We start from the raw sequence: 22065 nt of genomic DNA on the forward strand, positions 1-22065 counted from the left end.
TCAGTTATCAGCCAAGTATTTACCTAGAAATGGGATCAGAAATCAGCTGCGAGGGGGGAGCATCCCCGGTTCCCAAGGAATGCCCGCCCGCCTCTACCGGTCCCCGCACCCACGGCCACGCTGCTGCAATGCACAAGTGGCATACAGAAAAATGCCTGTCTTTCTCTGCAGCAATAGGGCAAAAGTTAAAACACTTGTACTTCTCTGCAGCAATGGGGCAAAAGCTCTTCCTGGAGATCCCCAGACCTTGTCTTTCATGCAGGACCCATAAGCAGAAAAGAGCCCATGAAATTCGAGGCTCTTGTAAGCTGTAGCAGGATTTACTACATGCAAGGGAGCTTTTGCCCCTCTGCTGCCAGCCAAGCCCATCACACTGTACTGTGGTGGGATCTCTGGGCTTGAACAGTCAACAAATACACAGCAAGGGCAGTCCCAGGCATGCCTGCACAGCCGGAGGCGACCATCATGGGTTTATGAAAGGCAGGTCTTGCTTGACTAACCTGATCTTCTATGACAAAGTGACCTGCTTAGTGCATGAGGGAAAGGCTGTGGATGTTGTCTACCTAGACTTTAGTAAAGCCTTTGACACTGTCTCCCACAGCATTCTCCCAGAGAAACTGGCTGCTCATGGCTTGGACAGGCGTACCGTTTGCTGGGTAAAAAACTATCTGGATGCCCAGGCCCAAAGAGTTGTGGTGAATAGAGTTAAATCCAGTTGGTGGCGGGTCACAAGCGGTGTTCCCCGGGGCTCAGTATTGGAGCCAGTTCTGCTTAATATCATTATCAATGATCTGGATGAGGGGATTGAGTGTGCCCTCAGTAAGTTTGCAGATGACACCAAGTTGAGTGGGAGTGTCAATCTGCTCGAGGGTAGGATGGCCCTGCAGAGGGTTCTGGACAGGCTGGATTGATGGGCCGCAGCCAACTGGATAAGGTTTAACAAGGCCAAGTGCCAGGTCCTGCACTTGGGTCACAACAACCCCATGCAACGCTACAGGCTTGGGGAAGAGTGGCTGGAAAGCTGCCTGGCTGAAAAGGACCTGGGGGTGTTGGTTAACAGCTGGCTGAACATGAGCTGGCTGTGTGCGCAGGTGGCCAAGAAGGCCAACAGCATCCTGGCTTGTGTCAGGAACAGTGTGGCCAGCAGGAGCAGGGAAGTGATTATCCCCCTGTACTTGGCACTGGTGAGGCCACGCCTCAAATACTGTGTCCAGTTTTGGGCCCCTTACTACAAGAAGGACACTGAGGTGCTGGAGCGTGTCCAAAGAAGGGCAACAAAGCTGGTGAAGGGTCGAGAGAACAAGTCTTATGAGGAGCAGCTGAGGGAACTGGGGTGGTTTAGCCTGGAGAAGAGGAGGCTGAGGGGAGACCTTATCGCTCTCTACAACTACCTGAAAGGAGGTTGTAGTGAGGTGGGTGTTGGTCTTTTCTCCCAAGTAACAAGTGATAGGACGAGAGGAAATGGCCTCAAGTTGCTCCAGACAAGGTTTAGATTGGATATTATGAAAAATTTCTTCACCAAAAGGGTTGTCAAGCATTGGAGCAGGCTGCCCAGGGAAGTGGTTGAGTTGCCATCCCTGGAGGTATTTAAAAGACATGTAGATGTGGTGCTTAGGGACATGGTTTAGTGGTGGACTTGGCAGTGGTAAGTTAACGGTTGGACGTGATGATCTTAAAGGTATTTTCCAACCTAAACAATTCTATGATTCTATGATTTTATGAGGGACACTGCCATCCCAAGAGGAGCTGCCAGTGAGGCACCTACCTGCCGCAAACCTCTTCTTGATGAGGGAGAAGCGGTAGCCAGCACCAACGAGCTCAATGTCGCAGCTGGACAGCGTGCTCCCCTCGCTGGTGAACTGCACAGCCAGGGGGGCCGGGGTGCTTGGCCCCTCCGAGAGCTGGAATCGGGCCAGTAGAGACCCCACACCTGCAATTTAAAAGTCCCGCACGAGACCCTTACAAGCCCGGAGAAGCACGCCGCGCATCCCAGGGCCAGATTTGCCAGCAAAGGCAATGAGATGCCCAAAGTGCTGCAAGTGAAGCCCACTCCCATGGTGGTACCTGAGCCAGCAGCATCCCCTGGGGGGGGAGCACAGAGGCAAACCCCCTCATTCTCCCAGTAGATTTTTACTTTTAAGACACCCCAGCGATACGAAGCAGCTGAGCTGCCTGGGTGACACGTGGAGAAGATGGAAGGCTACATCCCCGATGGGGATGCAATGCGGGGCCTCAGCCTTCGAATGCAGAGGGTCAACGGAGCAAAGGACTTGGCAAGCAACCACATCCAAACCCGGTGTGCTAATAACCTTCTGTGATGCCAAAGTGGTTGGCAAAACAGTACCAGTGGCATGTATCCCCACTTTTCAAAGCTCTCTGCTCCTAGCTTTAAATAGCATTCGCCCCCAGCAAGCACCAGCAGGAATCTGTGTGTCTGCACTTGTGTGCAGGCATGATAAATGGGTCAGTGTCTGATTTAAGTATTCTGAGTTAGTAACATGCACATTTGCAGGATTACCTCCATTTTCCGACTTCTGAGAGATATCAGGGATCTTCCACAATATCCTTTGCTGTTCGGCATTCCTAAAAACACATGAAGAAGGGCATTTCTGTAGGAAACTAGAAATTACGAAGGAGTCATTTGAATTTTGCTAAAGGCCCTGTAAGCTGGGGGGCAGCTCCTGTGCCACCCTCCATAGAATCATAGAATCATAGAATTGTTTAGGCTGGAAAAGACCTTTAAGATCATCCAGTCCATCCATTAGCCTAATATTACCAAGTCCACCACTAAACCAATTAAGGGTAGAGTAGCAATTTCATGTTTCCTGGCTTGGTGGCTGGATTATTTATAATGAAAGTAAAAACTAGGAATCATTAAGATTGGAAAGGACCTCTAAGATCATCATTCCAATCATCAACCCAACACCACTATGCCCACTAAACCATGTCCCAAAGTGCCACGTCTACCCGTTTTTTGAACACTTCCAGGGATGGTGACTCCACCACCTCTCTGGGCAGCCTGTTCCAATGCTTGACTAGCTTGGCTTTGGGTTTGACCCGAGCAGGAAAATGCTGCTCTTGCATTGCAGGTGAGCGATGGGTGAGAGGCAGCAGGGCTGTACCGTGCCCTGCTTCCCCACTACCAATGTGCATGCCCATGCCTACAGCAGTGACGGCCATGCATCCCTCTGAGCCCTGGACAAAAGTACCCAAAACACGAAATAAGGGTTGTTATTCTGATGCCTGCACACATGCATTCAGCTCTGACTGCTTGCTTGTAGGAATGGCAAGAAAAAAGATCAGAGTGGGGCTGCATGCTTCCTCCTGCAAGAGGAGGCTAGGTTTGGGTCCCCAGCATGCCCCCAGCTCCCACCCGCAGACACCTCCTGAGGGTGGTCCCGCTCCTGCAGCCAGCAGGCAGGACGGCTGTTTTAGGCAGGGACGTGGCAAAGATAGCAAACGAGCTCTTTGTCAGGTGAGCGATTCCTACCAGACAGCAGGAGGAAGCACAGCTTGAAGTTTGGTTACTCCTCCGTCGACAGGGACGAGGAACTGGACGTTGTTTAGAGCTACTGGTGTGGTCATTGCCTCTGTATTGTATTTGTAGTCAATGCGGAGGTCAGTGCTTGCAGGGTCACACCGCCAGCTCACTGCAAGGTTTAATGGAGTAGACTGAATACCCTGGGCAGATACCTTCCAAAATGACAGAAAAAACATTCAGTTTCCATAGGGGTAAAGGGAGAAATCCCATTTTACAGACACGGTAATTGCATTTGGTTTCAGAGGAGACAATACCTTGTATTCTCACAGAAACTTTATACTGGGCGCAAAATCAGGCAATCTAGTGACATACAGAAGGGACTAGCGGGATAGCATACCCCCACCTCATGTTATCTCCACTCTGCACTAGGGAAATACTGTCTTTTACATCTATAAGTTAAGCATGCATTTTTGGCACAGTTTTATCTTACAAAAAAACTCCTACCTGGTATTTGAGCATATCCACATTGTAATAGGTGGCTTGCGGTTTCTGTTCCGATACCTTCTTTAGGTGAGTCATCAGATTTGGCATGTTGACCCAGAACTCCTTCGTGTTGGCGTCACTCTGCGTGTTGTCACTGCACAGAGGGAGAATTAACCCTTCATGTAAGCTGCCTTGGCAGAAGAAAACTTTTATACAAAGCATGCAGGATAGCAGTGCCGGCCACCAGCTGGGACCGCATTTAATCCCACATTTAGAGAAATATTGCCTCCCTCCTGCACATCTCTGGCTTGTCCTCAGATACCTCTGAGGAGGCACAGCAGACGCAACCTGTAGGTCATCTCATTTTGAAAACAGGAGGTCTAATGAGCAGAGCACGGCACAAAACAAGCAAACCCCATCAAAGCACTTGCTCCTCTCTGCTGATGCTTTTCTGCCTGGCAAAGTGGCTGCTCTCAGAGGGAGTACTCCAGCAAATATTTAAGGGCTTGAGAGTTTCCTTCGCAAAATCAGGGCAGGCTTCCAAGGAGGATACTTTGGGCCACATGTTTTTGCAAAGCACCTTACTATTCTGGCAACCCGCCTTCCTTTGGGATGCTGGCGAGGCGGGGGCTTACCAGCAGAGGAGCTGGGGGTTTGGCAGGACATGCTCCAGCCTGTTGTAGTTCAGTACGCGGAAGGTGAGTACTGCTGGAGCAGGGTTGTTGGCGAAGTGTCGGGTGATGCCCGCTGGAAACGACAGCACCATCTCCCCCGTGATCTTCACGATACACCTGCAGCGCCGGACACAGAGACCAAGGGGGGAGGAAAAGGGGGCCTCAAAATGCAGCAGGAGGGGAGGTTTCGCACCAGGGACAGTGTGGTGACAGCACCCTGCTTCCCACCCGCTGTGCTGGGGGAACAAGCCTCTTGTGGTCCTAAACCAGAGTGAGCTGAAACAGCAGCAAATCTGGCAGCCTGCTAGGGATGGGGACTGATGATCATGGGGATGCCCCAGGAGCATCCTGACCCTGGACCCCCGCTTGCTGCAGTGCACTGACATCCCAGCACATGTGTGCCAATCCCAGAGCACCTCCTCTCCTCCCTTCCACCCATTGAGATGCTCACCAAAGCCTCGACAGCACCCCAAGCCTCTCCTGGTCCCCCAGGACCCCCCATATCCACACCCAGACCCCATCGGTCAGGACCTACTTGTTTGGGTCGGCCCCTTTGAAGTACGCGTTGACAGTTTCTGTGAAGGCGGCGGCGACGGGCAGGGTGTCCTGTGCCCCCATGGTGAGGGGGCTGGGTCCCCGTGATGAGCCTGCAACAGAGCAAAACCCCCCACTTCTTATGTGCAGAGAGAAACAGTGCTGCTCCCCCCCACCCCGGGGCTGGGGCGAGGGGGTGCTCACCAAGAGCCCTGGCCTAGCTTTATGGGCAAACGTTAAGAAAATGTCCCCCAGGCTTTGCATGAGGCTTTAAAAACATTTTAAAATTATCTATCCCCCCCAACCCTCGCAAAGCAAGCAAAGAAAATAACGGAGGAACCCCAGCCACGAGCAGCATGCAGGGCAGCGGCACCCCCCCGGCGTGGCTCCGGAGGGGCTGCCACACGGCAGGCTTTGCATGACAGTTTTTGCAGTAGGTTTCTGGGCCCCGGCAAGAGGGGCTGAGGAGGTTTGTTGTCCCTTGGCTGGAGAGCTCAGGCTGCCCATGGGAAAGCAAGATGTCGGCAGTCTCCCCCGATGCTGCCTAAACTCCTGCCTGTGGGAACCCCAACCTTCAGGGACCCCTGCGATCCCTGGCACGCTCCCCTCTGCTCCCCGGCATGCCTGGCAAACCCCCCGCACAGCTGCTCACCCCGCAAAGCCCGCGGTACACTATGGCAAACCTGTAAAACATCAGAAATCTGGAACTACAGAAAAGAACATGGGACTCTGGGTGCAGAAGCTAAAGCAATCAATCCACGCTTTATTTAGATGATTAAAAAAAAGAGGAAAAGTTTGCTTTGGTTGTGCTGTGCGTCCTTGGACACTAGCCAGGCTCTAAAATAATTCAGCCCTGCACGGTCACACGCAGGTTTCCCTTTGCTGGCCAGGAATGCCTGTCTCTGAAAAACATTTGAGGATGAAAGCATCACTGCAAGCATACACCAGAAGCCCCAGGCACGCTGGAAACCCTGCGTGTGGGGCAATGTCCCACTCCCCATGCCCGCCACCCTGAGGAGAGAGAGTGGGCGCTGTTGGCACAGCAAAGCTCTCGCCTCTCCCCTGGGGAAAGAGCCAAAAGATCAGCCCAGTGTTAGTGTCTGGTTGCCCACTCGACGTACAAGGCGCTGATCCCCCGGGCACTCAAAAAAGTCCTCAAGAGGTCACCACCCCTGCCCTGGCACCACCAGTTCAGCCTTATCTATTCTTCTGCAACGTGCTGTTTTGGAACCTTTTTTTTATATCATAGTCTGTACATCAGGTTAACCACAAGGATTATTTTGCCCCAAACCAGCTAAAAAGGAATGGCAAAGGTCTCCAGAGGGGCAACTTACCTGGGGACCCTGACACCCCCTTACTCTGTTACCTTCATTTACAGGGTCTGAATCAGGCAAGAGAAATGGGCTGTTAATTCAGCCCAGGGTTTTGTTTAGAACATGCAAGCGTGTGCCAGCTTCAGCTGAAGCCGTACAAAATGAAATGCTGGCCTGGGCAAGGGCAGCCCCTCCGCAGGCAGTGGGGCGAGGAAAAAGCAAAGCGACTGAGTGAAATGCAGCGTGCTTCTGGTGAGCTCCTGCTTTTCTGCTTGGACTATCTTAAAAAATAATTCCCTTCCTTCCTTATCTGCTGCTTTCCACTGCTGCCCCGTTGTCTGTTGCTTTTTGCCTTGCATCTAAGCAATCTGCCGTGGGTTTTGCGTGCCGTACAGTAAGGTCCTGGCTTGCTGCTGCAAATTTTGTGAGAGTAAATAATAGGGTTTGGGTGCAGAAAATCAGGATTTGTAATGTCTCCTGGGGAAAGCACTTCTGTCACTTAAATTACACTTTGAGTCTTGATATATTAATTGTGAAAAAATGTGGCATCCGCAGATGAAGATTCCTCGCGCCTTACAAATGCATCCATGCAGGCAGTGCGTTAATGTATAAAACCAAAGTTGCTCTCTCCTAGAGGCACAGATGAGCCTATCCAGTGCTGGGATTTTCCTTTCAAATGTCTAATGTAACCTAAAAGGGTGTAAAAAATTAATGTAGCCATGCGTCTCCCTCTTGGTCATACATCTTAAGAGACTCAGGGGAATAAGTGGGTTTCAGCCACGGCCCAGAATAATGATGCTCAGTAAGTGCAGCACGTCCAGCTGTCCCAGCGCACAGGACGGGCAGACTAAGCAGCTCACCCACACATGACAGACCCATCACCACACACACATTAATTATCCTAATGACCCCGGCGTGCGGCACACCAAACCTTCTGCTTCGGAGGACACAGCCCGGAGCTATGCATCAGGGATTTGGCAAACATCCCTTTAAGGAGCAGACACTCCATGTCAGTGCCAGCCACACGTGAAGGCACGGGCAGCTCCCCACAACCACCGAACACACAGATCATTGCGGCCCCGCTGCAATACCTGGCTATGTGGCAGAGGGGACATGCAGGGCCATGGGGCCGCACCGCAGACTGGTAGGCTAATATTTTTTTATAAATTCTTTCTATAGACACCACTGCTGGGTTATCAGAGAGCGCAGTGAGCACATCCTCGCTCCCCACACCTAGAGCAACAACCCCCCAGCGCGTCGAGTCCAGCCAAACGTGGTGGGATATTCTCATTGCATCCACCCAGAACTACAGATGAAATTAAGAAACATCAATGCAGACTGGTTACAAAGGGGTGAAAACTAGAGGTATCACCCAGCAGAGGAACATGAGGCTTATCTCAGCAGGGAAGGCGAGAGGAAGGTCTTTAGCCATCCAGCAGCAGCAAAGCCCACAGTCCTTGGCAATATAATCATTATTTTTGGGAGAGAATAAAAAACCACCTTCCAAACATACATGCTCTGACTGCAGCTGGATTTAGCCTAGACCCTGCACCACAGTATTGAATGAGGGGTAAGCGTCTCTCATACCAATGTGCCTTTTCCCTGGTTTTCAATCTCTCATTTCTCCCACCGTTTCTCTGTACATATATGAGATTTCTTCATTCTCCAGAATGAAAAATCATATGTGCAAGAATAAATCAGCTCGTCTCACGTATTTCTATTACCAGGCTCAGCTGGCCTTTGAAAATCTGAGTTCATCTGAACAGCAACAGCAACAAAACATATTCCACATTTCTAATCTGACTTGAATAAAAATCATGTGGATGTAATTAGCATTCAGGGTTCTCTATTCCCTCCACTATTCCCTTGTGAACCTATATGTTCTTCTCTTAATGGCTTCAGAGACTAAACCATATTTTTAATAAAAACTGTAAAAAGAAAAGCATCATCTATTTTAAGCCCTAGAATTCTTTTCCAGAAACTTGAGAGACAAGTCTAGTTACTGTGGCACGCTTCCACCAAAAATCTGGCTTTTCAGTGATTGCTTTAGAAATCATTTTTAGAAACTTTTCATTTTGGCAAAAGGACCTGATAACACTGGAGGAAAAAAAAAAAAAAATCTGCTTTATTGAGCTTTGGATCCAGCCATAAGAAGCGCACCAGGTTCATTTGCCTTACTTTTCCCTACACAAAGGTGGAAAATACAGACATGGAGGAATGACAGTTGAGTACCAGCGATCCTGGTACACAGCTCTGCCCGTGTATCCAGGAGAGCATCACCAAAGCTGCACCACGTCTTTTCACACACGAACAAACTACCCCACATTCTGCAAATACAGGGATCTTGGCAAAAAAACCCCCAAACCTAGAAAGAAAAGATAATTTCTTTTCCGGCATTTCATGCTCTGAGTTACAGATGCCAAACTCGGCAGATCTCCTTTCACCTTCCTACAGACAAGCACTGAAGTTTAGCTTTTTTTTTTTAAGCTGGACTCAAAGATTTAGGGATAGATCAGGAAATACAGTGTGTGGAAGCGAGATAGCTCCTTCCTGGGACACGAGATGAGCCTGGAGCCAGTGCCACGCTCCTGCAGCCCTGCTGCTGTGCCAGCCGGCTGGCGTGCCCTGAACAAACCCACCCTCCCGCTACAGACCGTTCACGCTGCTGTAACAAAGTAGAAGAATTCAAATACACCATTTAAAAACATTAATACGCAAATGCACAAGAAAACCCCCAAACGCTAGATGTGCTGGCAGTGCTGGTGCTAGGCCGAGCGAGGTGGAGCAGGAAACACAGAGCAGGGAGGCCAGTGGGGATGCGCAGTGCCGGGGTACACGTACTGAGGGATAACGCTCGAAGGCGGCTGCTCCGACCCCGCAATCAGCCGGCACAGCCCTTGCCAGCCCTGCCCTGCCATGCTCAGCTCTTCCCGAAGCTCCGGGCAGGCAGTTGACACTTGGGAAAGGAAACCCAGGAAGGGTTTTTTTGCTGGAAACAGCAAAACCGCAATTGAGGATGAGGAGGAAGCAGTTCCTCCCCAGCCCCCTCCCAGGTCTAAGCCGGGAGCTGTTGTCAGAGCGGGGACCTCGGGGCCCAGCAGCTGTAGCCGACAAAGGCAAGAAGGCAGGAAGGAAGAAACCAACTCCCCTGCTCACCACCACCTCCATCCGTGCCTTCTGCTGCTGCTGCGGCATCACGCTCACCAAAACGGGGTTTGCTCCATAAACACCAGCACCCTCTGCTCAGCAGGCAGGCAGCACAATCGCTGGCCGCTCTCAGAAAGCGAGACCCATGGGAACCGTGCTCTGGCATGCCCCGTGCCAGCAGCATCTCCCAGCTGGCCCCAGCCCAGCTCTGCCTGCAAGCACCACAACAGCTTCAAAGCGCTTCCTTTGGGTTTTAAAGCACTTGCTCCTGCTGCTAGCAAACCTCCCCGCTTTTCTTCACTTTTAAAGAAAACTGTTGTCACGGTGTCCATGAGAGGAGGCTTCCTCCAAAGCCTCAGAGCTCTTGGAGTGGGGCTGGCCACCCAGGCACCTGTGCCTCTGCCCTCTCCAAGACGTGACGCTGCTCAGAGAAGCTGCCATCTGCCCCTAAACAAGCTCTTCTCCCCCTGCATCCTCCCCAGCGTGCCTTCTCATCAACGAGGGACCCCAAAACGCGCAACGCCTCCAACCAGCTGCCCCGGCAGCACAACCTGGTGGCATTTCGGCTATGCTTGCTGGCAGTGCCAGCACTCTCCTGACTCTGTGCTGCGGAAAAATCTGATGGGAGGTGGGGAGGGGGCCCCGGCTTGGCAGATAACCCGTCACCCTTTGGTTTTTAATTACCCGCACTGTGCCACAGCCTACTCAGGGTAACGAGCAGCTTGCGAGGGAGAGTAGAAAGAAGCCCTGGTTGACAGAGTCAAGTTCCTTGGCAGTGCAAGCGGTTTCGCTCTCTGGTTTTCACCGTAGTCTCAGTATGAGAATATTCTTTTGGGTTTTGGTTTGTTTGGAATTATTTTTTAATTAATAAACAAGGAAACAGATCATCAGGACAAATAGCACAAATCAAATCAAAATTATTCTGGTTGAACTTGTGATGTCATCTAAGTAGCCATAGCATTTCGCACGGAAAGCTGGACTGGAGCCTTTGAAGGAAACCCCGGGAGTCAGAGAGCAAGAGCAAGGGGAGCAAGTAATTACCAGGTATGCTATGCACTACTTACCTTCGAAAGTCAAATAAAACTTTCCTCTGTCAAACCAAACGAGGGAAGGCTGTTCATTCTCTGTATGGCCAGGAGTTGAAGCGGGATGGGAAAGGTTAAGGAGAGGGAGAGAGAAGGACACAGTGTGAGTCACAGAGCAGGTCATTTATCTCGCTATGGGGAGGGGACGAGGCGCTGCAAGCCGTTCACGTGCAAGGAAAGGGGGGGCTTTTAAACTCTGGTTTTGGCTTAGGAAACAGAAAGCAGAAAGCAAAGCTATGGAAGCCCAGATGGAAGAGTATTTTTGCCCGCTTGGTAAAGGTTTTGGGGGAGTTTTCTCTTTTTTTTTGTCTAGAGTAGAAGAGGCTTCTCAGCTCATGCACTCTGTTAGCATATTCTAACTGTGCTGATTTTGGCAAACACACCTTATCCTCTTCAACTCCGGCGATGTCTCTGCCGTGCTACAACAGCAGCAGCGAGCGTTTCCCCTGAGGCATGCTGCAACTGCATGCCACACCGGTGTGCAAAATAAGTGACAGTGAAACGTAGGTATTTTCTCTTGCATTTCAGGACATCAAACTTGCAGATAAACAGACACACGCACAGAGGGCAGGAGATGCCTAGCTGGAATTTTTCCTTTCCCGTTAGAACCACCAGCTCCCTGCACTCACACCGCCTCAAAAGCCACGTTAGACACCAGGTACTGTTGAAATAACTAGGGGTAGGGGGAAAAAAATGGCTTTTTGAGCTGTTAAATTAACCTGTTTGAATTCAGGAGGTGATAACCTTTCACCTCGCAGTCCTTTTTGTCACTGAGAAACTGTCATGCAAGGTGCTGTGAGAGGTGGGTGCCGGGGCTCAGGCACTCGGGGTGCCCGCAGCTGCCCGCTCCAAAGCCAGATGTCTTGAAAGCACCCTGCTAGTACAGTACCTGCAGGCGTTTCAGAGCGCCTTTCGAACGCGGGCAGTTTGTCAATAAAAGCATCATCTTCTGATAACATAAGAAACGCAAAGGAAAGAAAAAAAAAGAATGATAAAACAAATCCCAAATGAAATCAAGCAGCGCGCTGTATCAATGAAAAAAGACAGACAAGCGTTTTAAGAAGAAAAATAATGGAAGGGGCGCTGACACAGAAATAACAGCTTTTTTCTTTGCAATAAATTATTCAGACTGCACATGCAACCACAACGAAAGCAAACCAGAACAGCACGGAGGACAAATAAATGAAATAACTCTTCCACGTACTCTTGGACAAACTCCATCGGACTTTGCCACAGGAAACAAGAGACAGAGAGCGTAGAGGAGACAGACCCGGTGGCACGCTGAGGGCTGTGGGCAGCCCCAGCCAGGTTGGGGCATTCCAGCCCCGTGCCAGTCCCACAGGATCCCCAGCGGTCCCCGACCCTCTGCCGTGCACACAGATCTGCCCGTCCCTGCCCGCACAGCCCTGCTCCCGGCCCCTCCTCTGCCCTGCACAGCTTTCACCTTATCTGTTTCTCTTTCTGCATGACAAACCCAGGAATTAGAAGCGTGCTCTCCTCCACTCTGGGCTTGCAGCCCAGTGCAGCAAGGTGAGCACTCCATGGATGCTTGCCAACCGCCGGTGCCCACCCTCGCCCCAGCCGCCTTGGTGGGGACAATGAGGAGATGCTTGGGCTTTCCTGGAGCAGCTCCCAAACCCCGTCTGCCCCTGCATGCCCCTTGCCCGGCTTTTCCCAGGCCAAATCCTGGCAACGCGGCACCCAACACTTGGTTTGCATGGAGCTGGAAGTGCAAAACCTGCTGCGATCTGGGGGTGCTCCTCCTGGCTGCCCTGTTCAGTCTCTCCCTGCTAAGGGGTGACCCGAGAGCCCTGATCTTGGCTTTCTTTCAAGAAAAGCCCCTGCAGAGAGGGTGGGAGCTGCTGGGGCCAGTGGGCACAGCTTCTCGCCCCCTTGCAGCTGCGTCAGCCTCTGCTGCTCAGGGTGGGTAGGTCATTAACAACGTCAAGCAGCAATTTTTATTCACAAAAATATGTGTTAGAAAAAAAGTTAAAAATGAGAGCCTAAGGGACCCATCGCCTGCTCAGCCTACAGGACCAGCACGCAGCCCCCATTTCATAGCCACTTCTCTCAGCCCCCTGAAGCCCCCACAACCATCCCTGTCCTCAGCCTGGCCGCTCCCCTCCACCAAAATCTTGTTTACCACCGTGCCCCCAGGCACCAGCTAAGGCCACCTCCAGCCCCACTGATGGCGGCTTGCTGCCAAAGCGGCAGGACTGCAGGCACAGACAGGACCAACAGCTGACACACCAGGGATGCTCGGGGCTGGCTGGCCCCTTGCTTGAGATGCATTTTTTTTCCAGCAGCATGCTCTGACAGTGACCAACAGCCGGCGAACAGGTACAAGCATCTATGACACCTCGAGAGTGAAGCAAACAACAGGATGGAGACGCAGGTCAGAGACTCCAGCAAACCTACGGGGAGGGCTCGGGCAGGCACGCGCGGCCACTGGCACCGTGGGGGCAGCACCCGCTGCACAGCTCAGGCCATCCCATCGTCTTCCAGCCATCAAAGATGGTGTTGGGGTGGTGATGCTGCCACTCCCCGTGACTCGTAAGGCGACAGCCGGTGGGAAATGCTGCAGCCAGGACCGTGGCCGAGCACACACGAACACCAGCCATGTTTGGTTTTTTGGAGGGTTGGGGTTTAGCACCCTCCACAGAGCCCATCTGCCAGCCTATGCCAGCCATGGCCTCAAAGCTCCTTCCCCACCACGCAAACCAGGCGTGCTCATCACAAGAAACATGGAAAGAAAAGAAAAAAGGAGGAGGGATGTTCCTGGTAGAAGACGGAGCTGCGGGAAGCAAGGGGCAGTGGGGCTGGCAGCCGGGTGGGATGGCAGGGATGGCAGAGGAGGGAGCACTGGCAGCTGGGACAGAGGGGATGGAGGGGACAGGGGGGATGGAGAAGGGAGGTGCAGAGGAACCCAGCACATGGAGCCTGGGAGCTGCCAGCCAGACTTTATTTGCATTTCTTGTCTCAGGCCCTGGGAGCACCTGGGGGGGGTTTGGAAAAACCCATGTTTTTCAGGACATTCCTCCAAAAGAAAACTGCAGCACTTTGTTCTGGTCTAGGACGTGTCAAGCTAATGGTTTGGAAGAGCCTTTTCCAAGACCCCATTTCCCGCTACCACTTAGAGGGGAAGTATGAATTTAAGACTTTCAAAGAGATTTAATATTAGTTGTCTTCTGGATCCCAAGGTCTGGCTTCCAGCCCCCCTCCCCTCCAGGGTACAAACATCCCCACAAACAAAGCTTATTTTGACCAAATTTAAAGACCATAAGCACTTTTTATATTATATGTCACTTGACGATAACCTCTACCTTCACCAAACATTCATTTTGCACAACATTTGGAGCTGCCACAAAGAAAGCTTCCCTAGCGGCATCATGTTCATGATCTGTCACCCTCCCCCGCCAAATCCCTTTTTGCATTTAAAAACCTGATGAAAATTAATGAATGTGAACCCAAAGAACAATCTAGCAAATGAAAAGGATTCAGGAATCTTTTGAGGACGTTCAGAGGTAGGAAAGGTGAAAGAACAGCGGTGCTGTATGTTTTTACCAACGGTGGGAGTGGTGGCTGCACTCAGGGAATTGGTGGAAGATATGGAAGAAGTACTTTCAGCACGGGCTAAAGGTGCTATCGGAGGAGGGCTGGATGAGTGAATAGGAGGGCTAAAAGGCCTGGACTGTAGAAAAACATAAAATAACAAAAGGTTAACGAAAATATGCACAGTCACATTTGCATCAAACAAACAGAAACTTTTGCCTGAAGCCGTAACCCTCTGTACCTCCAGGCCAGCCAGCTCCGCTGGCATCCCGGGGCAGCCCCACTGGGTTAGTGCAAAACTGAACAACTTCAGTTCTTTTAGTGCCAATGGCATCTTAGTCTGGACATAGAAAAATGGCAGACGATTCCCACAAGACTGTGGGTCTGGGTGTTTGAAGTGCCCATCTGCACCAAGGATAGGAGCTTCCGGGGCCATGGGATGGATTTAATGCATCCAGTGTCAGGAGGGGAGTGGTGCCTACCACATGCCAGCTCACTCAAGAGCAGCTCGTTGGGTCCTTATGGATGCTTTAGGGATAATTTTGCATCCATAACATCAGTCCAAAAATTCTCTACAACTTACCTGAAGCAGCCCAGGGTGGCAGGGCAGAACCTGGTAGCCCAGCCAGCACGGTATGGCAGTGAGGAGCCCCACCAAAGATTGCTGGGCAGACCCTCCCAGCCAGACACCCTTCCCAGGGTGGCCAGACCCGCACTGCTTTTGCTTTACCCCCAGTTAGCTGGGCACAGCTGGACCCTTCTCACAGGCATGGTCCCTTTTCACACCCATTTTCTGCCTTTACTGTAACTGCAAACCATTGCTTGCCTGTGGTTGGCATTGCTGGGCTGCGCCAGCAGACAGAGCAGGAGGTGTTCACAGCCATTTTCCCATGTGTAATTTGTCTTGGTGAACAAATGATAGAAAACTCCAAACAGCCCAGGCAGCACCCGCTGTTTACTTGCTCTTAATGACTTGCTCCGCTCCGTTAATCTGTCTCACCGGACTGCAAATGCAGACCAGCTCCCCCCCCCAGTGCATGCATCCCCCATGCATGCCACGCTCCCACTTGTGGCCATGAACATACCACATCGGCGACAGCAGGCTTGCCGGGGGGCAGCTTGGGCCGAGAGGGGGGCCGGGGTGGTGGTGGCGGGGGGGTGCCACAGGCGGCCAGCGGTGTGCCGGGGCGAGCCGGGGACGAAGAACCTGCAACAAATGGGAGCCATGAGCGTGCCGCAGGCTGGCCCCCTCAGCTGCCCCCTCCAGACCCCCGTGCCCACCTGTGCCCCGTCTCGAAGCAAAGGCTTCTCCCCCAGGAGCCAGCATGAATGCCCACACACGCACTGCACAAGCTCCCTGCAACCATTGCTCCGCACGAGCAGCTTTGCACGGGAGAAGAGCTTTTCGGGCTTGCTGATGCTGAAGCATTTCTTGCAGGGTCTGCCCATCTGCACTGGGTACCCAGACTCCTCAGCCAGGACTGCTGGGCAAAATTGTTATCGGAGGAGTCTTACAGCTTTACCTGAAAACCAGCCACATGGGCAAGAGAAGAATGATGTGCTGAGAATGAGTTTAACCCCTGCAGCAGCTGGTGCTGATGCCACAGCTCCTGGGGCAGCACAGCCAGTGAGCGGGATCAGTCCCCCACCATGGAAATGAGGGGGTCCTGGTGAGAGGGGCAAAGCTTTGTCCGAGTGAAGAAGAAAGGTGGAAGAGCAAGGTTATCAGACTTTCCAGTAGCACAAAGCATTTTCCAACCCTCTGGAAGAGTTTCAGAGAACAAGAGGGTGCTGGCATCAGGATTCATGTGGTCCCCAGCAGCTGCTGCCTTGCTGCGAAGGGGGACTTTTTGCAATCAAATAGAAATTTTAACAGATACTTAAGAGGATACCCAGCAGACTATTTTTCTCCATGTACAGAAATTCCTTCCAGGGTAAGTTCAGCAATAACTGCTGCTGTACAGAGCATCCGGAGATTGCACCAAGACAAGAAGGGCAGCAGGAGAAGGGGGGAGATCCAGACCCCATTTTGCAAGACAGCTGAGCTGGTGTTTGCTACCAGCCTCCATGGAGCACAGCAGTGCGTCACAATCTGCAGAGTGGCATGTTTTGCTCACAGTGACAATAAGACGATATCTTTAGCTTTATTTTTCCCACTTACAAAAGAATCAGTTTACTAATTTTTTTGGGGTGATAGCTCAGATTAAGGAAATATCAAAGCTAGATCTATAGAAAGGAGACTGAGAGGTAAATGACAGAAGGCAAAGATGAGAGATGGGCTTGTTTAAAGAGGGTAAATCCTAGCCATTCATTTGCACAACTCTGAAATTCAAGCCATTTTTGTTTAGAAGCTTAATTTGGGAACCAAAGTTTGTATTTTTCCTTCTTTATCCCAATAAAAGCCTGACAAAATAGGAATTATTCTGGGAAAGTAACCTAGCAGCACTGAGCAAGTATCACAAGATGGAGACTTCGAGGGTGCATTTTGCCCCAGCTCAGGAGCAGCCACCAGCTAGCCAAATCCCTGCCAGACATCAGCTTTCATCCAGGGAAGTTTATTCTTCAGGTATTTAAGGTCCCTGGGAGACTGATGTACCTCTAGACATTTTCTACAACAAGAAACCGTGGCAAGCATGTTGTAAATCAGCATGAAATCAGAAGCCTGCTGGCATGCCAGTCCCTGGCCCTGCCTCAGTGACACCCACGAGCCCAGGCTCCCGTGGGATGTGAAGGCAGGAGGGTGTCCTGGGATGGCTCTGCTCCAAGGCATCTGAAAGCCAAAACCCCGGGGCTGGATGCAGCAACAGGAACCTCAGAAAGGTCGAGAGGGCAGGAGTGGGAAGGGTACTGGATCCGCACCATGCACCCAGAGCAGCTGCCATGGGATGCAGCTTTCTGAAGACTTGCATGATTTTTGTGTTCGTATTTCAATGCTCTGCATTTTTACAGCTCACTGTCCTGCGCTGGGCTGGGTAAGGCTGAGGTGTCAGCAGGCTGCAAAGCACGCTGAACTGAGACAGGAGGTGATTTCCAGGGAAGAGACGTGGATCTTCCCAAATAGGCAGTGCTGCCTTGCCGAGTGGGGTTTCTTCATCCGTCCCCATGTGCGGAGCAACCGGCACATCCCCATCCTGCAGATCTCCGCTCACGCAAGACAGTTGCTCAGCTGGCATCCAGGTGAAGAGCAGTGTTGGAAGAAGCTTGCTGTTTCCTGCGGCCAATCTCCCGAAGAAGTCCCAGCTCCGACCAGTGACCACCAGCAGCGGTATGCTGCAGCCCCCATGTGGGCCCCAACCCACCCAACCCTGCAGCCGCCTCGCCAAGCCGGCACAGAAAAGCCACCACCACTGAAGCGAAAGCCACACTCACAGCAACAGCCATGCCTGGGGGGATGCCCCCAGCAGCCCCCCAAAAACACCCCTAGAGGTGGCAAACCCCTAAAGCAGATAGCACAGCTTCCAAGCTCACATGAGGCTGGTGACAGTGGTCGGGTACAGGGCTGGGGAGCTGCACACCCAACACGCCCATCATCTCACACCACTTCCTGCATGGGTGCAGGTGTCTGCAAAGGCTCTGTAGGGGTAATGCTCTCAAAAATAGTTTCTTGTAGATGCAGGACAGCAACACAGTGGCTAGTGGGGACAGTGCACACCATGGCTGCACCAGTACAGTAAGTGCCCTGGGGTCAGCCTCTGAAATAACACGATCAGGTTGCACCTTCTCAAGCACTGTGGGACAGCTTGTGCAAGCTGACCTCTGACAAGCTCCTTTGCCCCAATAGGCACACAGTTATTTATAATCAAGCAGGTGAAGCCAGGCAGCCAGAACATGCCAGACACACCTATCAGGTTCTGCCCTTGTGAGAGGTTCACCCTGGAAGCCATTTCTCCAGGCCTGGCTGGTCATCCACGCTCTCACAGCTGAGAGGGACCAAGCACCATTCAGACCCATGCCACCTCCGAGCTGTGAGTTATTTAGTCTCAGCAGCCCTAGGGTGAGAGTATGCGGTGACCTGTCTGTCTGCAACAGATTTAAACACCCCTGGTTCTGAGGCTTGCTCAGATTATTTGCCTGAAATGTTTCCACCTATATTCACTCTGAAGCCTACTGAGGGCAGAGCTACAGCAATGGTAATCCTATGCCAAATTTTGCATTGGGGAGTTATGTGCATATCAGAGGTAGGAAGGGCAGCTCACGGGAGCTTTGGGGAAAGGCTGTCAGACCCATCCGACTATGAGACACGCAGCAAGGAGCAGGGGAGAGGACACAGGAGGCTGAGGGCAGACGCTGGACGTGGAAGCACGAGACGGCCGGGTGGGAGTGCGGGCGCTGGGCACAGGCACAACCAGGCGGGAGGGGACGGCGGATGCGGTCATGGCCACACCGAAGCACACCCAACGCCGCAGGACGTACCGCTGGTGCTTCCCGTGCTGCTGCTGGCGCCTGGTCCGGGTGAGGAGACCACCGTCCGGTAGGTGGGCGGCGGAGGGGGAGGCGGGGTCGCTCTTTGTCCCAGCCCAAAATCTTTGGGAGAGGCGGCCGGCTCCAAGTTATCATCTTTAAGGTGGGGCTGCTCAGAAACCTTCTTGTGAACCTCTTCCAGGTGGAGCGGTGACGGGAGGGGGCGGGAGGGCTCGGCTGCTGGAGCATCGGCCGGGCTGCCCACTGCCACTGGCGGGGACCCCGCTTTTTCCCGGGGTGACAACTCCGGAGTCACGTTTTCCGGGGATTGATCAGAAAAATTGACCCACTTGTCTTCTGCATTAACAACAGCAGACTTGGGGGATAGCACAGGGCCAAAAATGCTGTCCAAGTCATTGATGGACGGAAGTTTGTCAGTTTTGAGCTCTGCTGCTGTCTGGTCCCCTCCTGTGGTCAAAGTAGTTTATTTTACACTTAGTATTAACCGAGAGACCTGCAGTCACGCTATTCTCTACAGGACTCTACGTCAGCTACTTTCTAGAGGAGATGCTTTAAAAGAATATTTTCTTATAAGCTGCCGGGGAATATAATTCATGTGCAACAAAGTTTCTACGTCAGATCACGTGCAACGTGTAATGAACCACACTAGATTGAAATACATAACGCTGTACGAGAGCAAGCATGCACCACAAGCCAAGCCCTCCTCCTCCATCACTTCATACACAACGGTCCCGTATCCTCCCAAAATTTACAGCTGGCTTTCAACCTTTGTTACTTATCATCTAAACAACATCATTATGTCATTATCATCACTCTGAATTATCAGCAGATATTAAACTTACACGCTCGGCTCTCTTGCACACTCCACTATATATATATGTATATAAAAACATATACATATATAATACATATATATTTAAACATGTTGGCTTGACACTCTCAAGAACTGGTGCTGGGCACGCAGTACAGGAAAGCAGACAGGGTGTATGTATTTCAGTTGCAAGCAGCAGCAGACAAGGGTATTCTAGGGCTCTACTCACTATACTGAGCTACCATACATCAATGTTCATATCTGACTTCATAACCAACACAGAGATGGGATTCATCAGCAGAATGTTACACATCCAGAGAAGGGAGATCCTCCATCCTTCCTTTCCTACCCTGTTTTCTTGCATTTCTCTTCCCCGAGGGCTGGAGCTTGGGGAGCTGGCAGCTCTCTAACGTCAGGAAGGCTGCCCAGTACTCAGTGACTCCTTTTTGCACAGACCAAGCAGAGGGACAAGGCGAGGACCAGGGCAGTGCATGGCCACAGCACCAGGGTAGCACAGGAGCCTGTAGCCCCTGCTACAGCCATGTGCATACCGCTAAAACTAACATGCGCTCTGGGGTCCTCAAGTCAGCATCCCACCCCTGTTCCTGCGTTTGGGGGAGCCATCTGTGGTTCTACATTTAGGGAATAAAATATAGTTTTGCTAAAACAGAAAAAATAGACCTCTGCCACTTGCTTTACTTGATGCACAGGCTGACATGCGTAGCAAGCCAGACCCCAGCAAATAAACTGTCACACATGGCTGGGCATTGCATTTGCTCATGTTGATGAATCTATGTATGTAGGTGGACACTCTGCCAGTCTGGCTGCTTAGATAAATAGAAAAATCAAGATATGGGAGCATGAATGAAATATTGATGGATAGAGCAGTAAGCTCAGAGCAGGAGATTTCTTCATGGCAATGTTAATAACACCCCGCTGTGCTCTGTATGCATGTGTCCATAAAGTGTCCCTGTCAAGAGACCAGGGACTGCCCACCCTTCCTCAAAACCAGCAGCTCCAGCAGACAGCACCCTGCCAGCAACATGAATTATATGCTTATAAGCACTTTATGTCCTCTGGCTACATTCAACAATGTCTTTCAATCCCTTCCTTCAGGCTGTCCTTTATCCCAGGTACCATTTCATTCTTCCCTCCCCTGCCCCTCCACACCCCCAGCTGCCGGTCCGGGGCTGCCTGACCAACGGGGCTTTTCCCACCTTCCCTGACAGCAGTAGGAATTTGGGAGGGCAGGATCAGCCTGCCTGACACAGGCAGGTGCCCCATGCCCCGTTATTTCATAAGCAGACTGTGCAGTACCACTCCAGGCAGTAACAGTGCTCTAGTTATTCCCAGTTTTGAGCAGGACTTTAAGGTCAGTGTTGCATTTCATTTCTAAAAGTGACCAATATCACAGGTGGGGGGAGGACAGAACATTAATTTCACCAAGGCAACACTGGCTCCAGAGTCAAAGGCATCTTTGCACCGCTTCTAAAGTATCACCCTGACTGCAGAATCCGCTGAAGCACCACGAATGCAAGGGAAAGAGGATGCACAAGGGCCAAATCCATGTCTGAAATGTAGCTATGGGGACCCAACCGCCCAGCACAGCCCCCGCGGGCTCTGGATCGGTCTACCAGGGCTGTGCGATGGCATGCGCGAGGAGGTGCGGCGCGGAGCTTTTACCTATTCCCACCGTCAGAGGAGAGCCAGTGCGCGGTGGTGTGGCTGGGATGTTTTTCGGTGGGAGCGGTGGAGGCGCTGCAAAACAGAGCAGAGAGAGGGGAAAGTTCAGTGGCAGTGCATTTGGGAATGTGTACGGCTTCACTGGGAAAGGGGGATCTGGCAGCGTGCTGCCGAGGTGCAGAACAGGCAGCAGCACCAGCCCTGGGATGATTGCTGGGCAAGCAGGAGCATCCCCACAGCCTGGGAGTTTACAGTGTTTTGCTGAGCAACAAGCAATCACTGGTGGCCTTTTCTGTTGGGTTTTAGGGGTTTGGGGTTTTTTTGTTTGTTTGTTTTCATTTTTAAGTCTTAGATTGTACTCAAGTTTTAAAACCTGAATTAACATTTGGATTAAAACCTGTAGTCTCCGAGGCACATATCTGCCTCTGCGTTTCTCACGTCCCTATCCTACATGGATCTGGGAGGCACGTATGGGAGGAAGAATCCTGTGGCTAATTAACCCAGGGTTTACAGGGGTGTTTTCGCAAAGCGGGTGGTAAATAGCATCTGAGTCCAAACCTCCTGGAGGAGCAGCCAAGGAGGCACCGTGGCTGCAGCTCGGCACCATTAAGCAACCATTTCAATCACAAGTGTCACAATCCCCTTGCAAGCTCAGGACGTGGCCAGAGGTTGCCTTGACCTTGGCACTGGCCAGCAGGCAGCACCAGGGCTGGGGGGTGGGTTTGGCATGAAACAGGTTGTGCTAATGGCTAGTGAGGGGAGAAAGGAGCAGGGGGAAAGGAAAGAATGACTTTGCAGCTGGGAAGGAGGAAAAGCTGTGGTTCCCCTGGCTGTCCCAGGCAATGGGGAAAGCTGCAACAAAACCCAGGGATTCGGGGCT

The 22065-nt window shown here is 51.8% G+C and overlaps 1 protein-coding gene across 1 annotated transcript in view; it reads right to left on the minus strand.

Moving 5' to 3' along the window:
* SGIP1 (SH3GL interacting endocytic adaptor 1) overlaps nt 1–22065 on the minus strand; it is a 55904-nt gene continuing 33839 nt past the window's right edge. Inside the window, exons 13-25 of the mRNA XM_075710284.1 lie at nt 21186–21260; nt 18683–19138; nt 15355–15476; nt 14282–14408; nt 11607–11666; nt 10697–10756; nt 5174–5285; nt 4600–4755; nt 3986–4118; nt 3491–3693; nt 2519–2583; nt 1766–1930; nt 1–23 (exon numbers count right to left, since the gene is read on the minus strand). Coding sequence (XP_075566399.1) covers nt 1–23; nt 1766–1930; nt 2519–2583; nt 3491–3693; nt 3986–4118; nt 4600–4755; nt 5174–5285; nt 10697–10756; nt 11607–11666; nt 14282–14408; nt 15355–15476; nt 18683–19138; nt 21186–21260 — 1757 coding nt within the window. The remainder of the gene's footprint in view (nt 24–1765; nt 1931–2518; nt 2584–3490; nt 3694–3985; nt 4119–4599; nt 4756–5173; nt 5286–10696; nt 10757–11606; nt 11667–14281; nt 14409–15354; nt 15477–18682; nt 19139–21185; nt 21261–22065) is intronic.

The sequence above is a fragment of the Pelecanus crispus genome, chromosome 5 (assembly GCF_030463565.1).
Source record: "Pelecanus crispus isolate bPelCri1 chromosome 5, bPelCri1.pri, whole genome shotgun sequence".
NCBI lineage: Eukaryota > Metazoa > Chordata > Aves > Pelecaniformes > Pelecanidae > Pelecanus > Pelecanus crispus.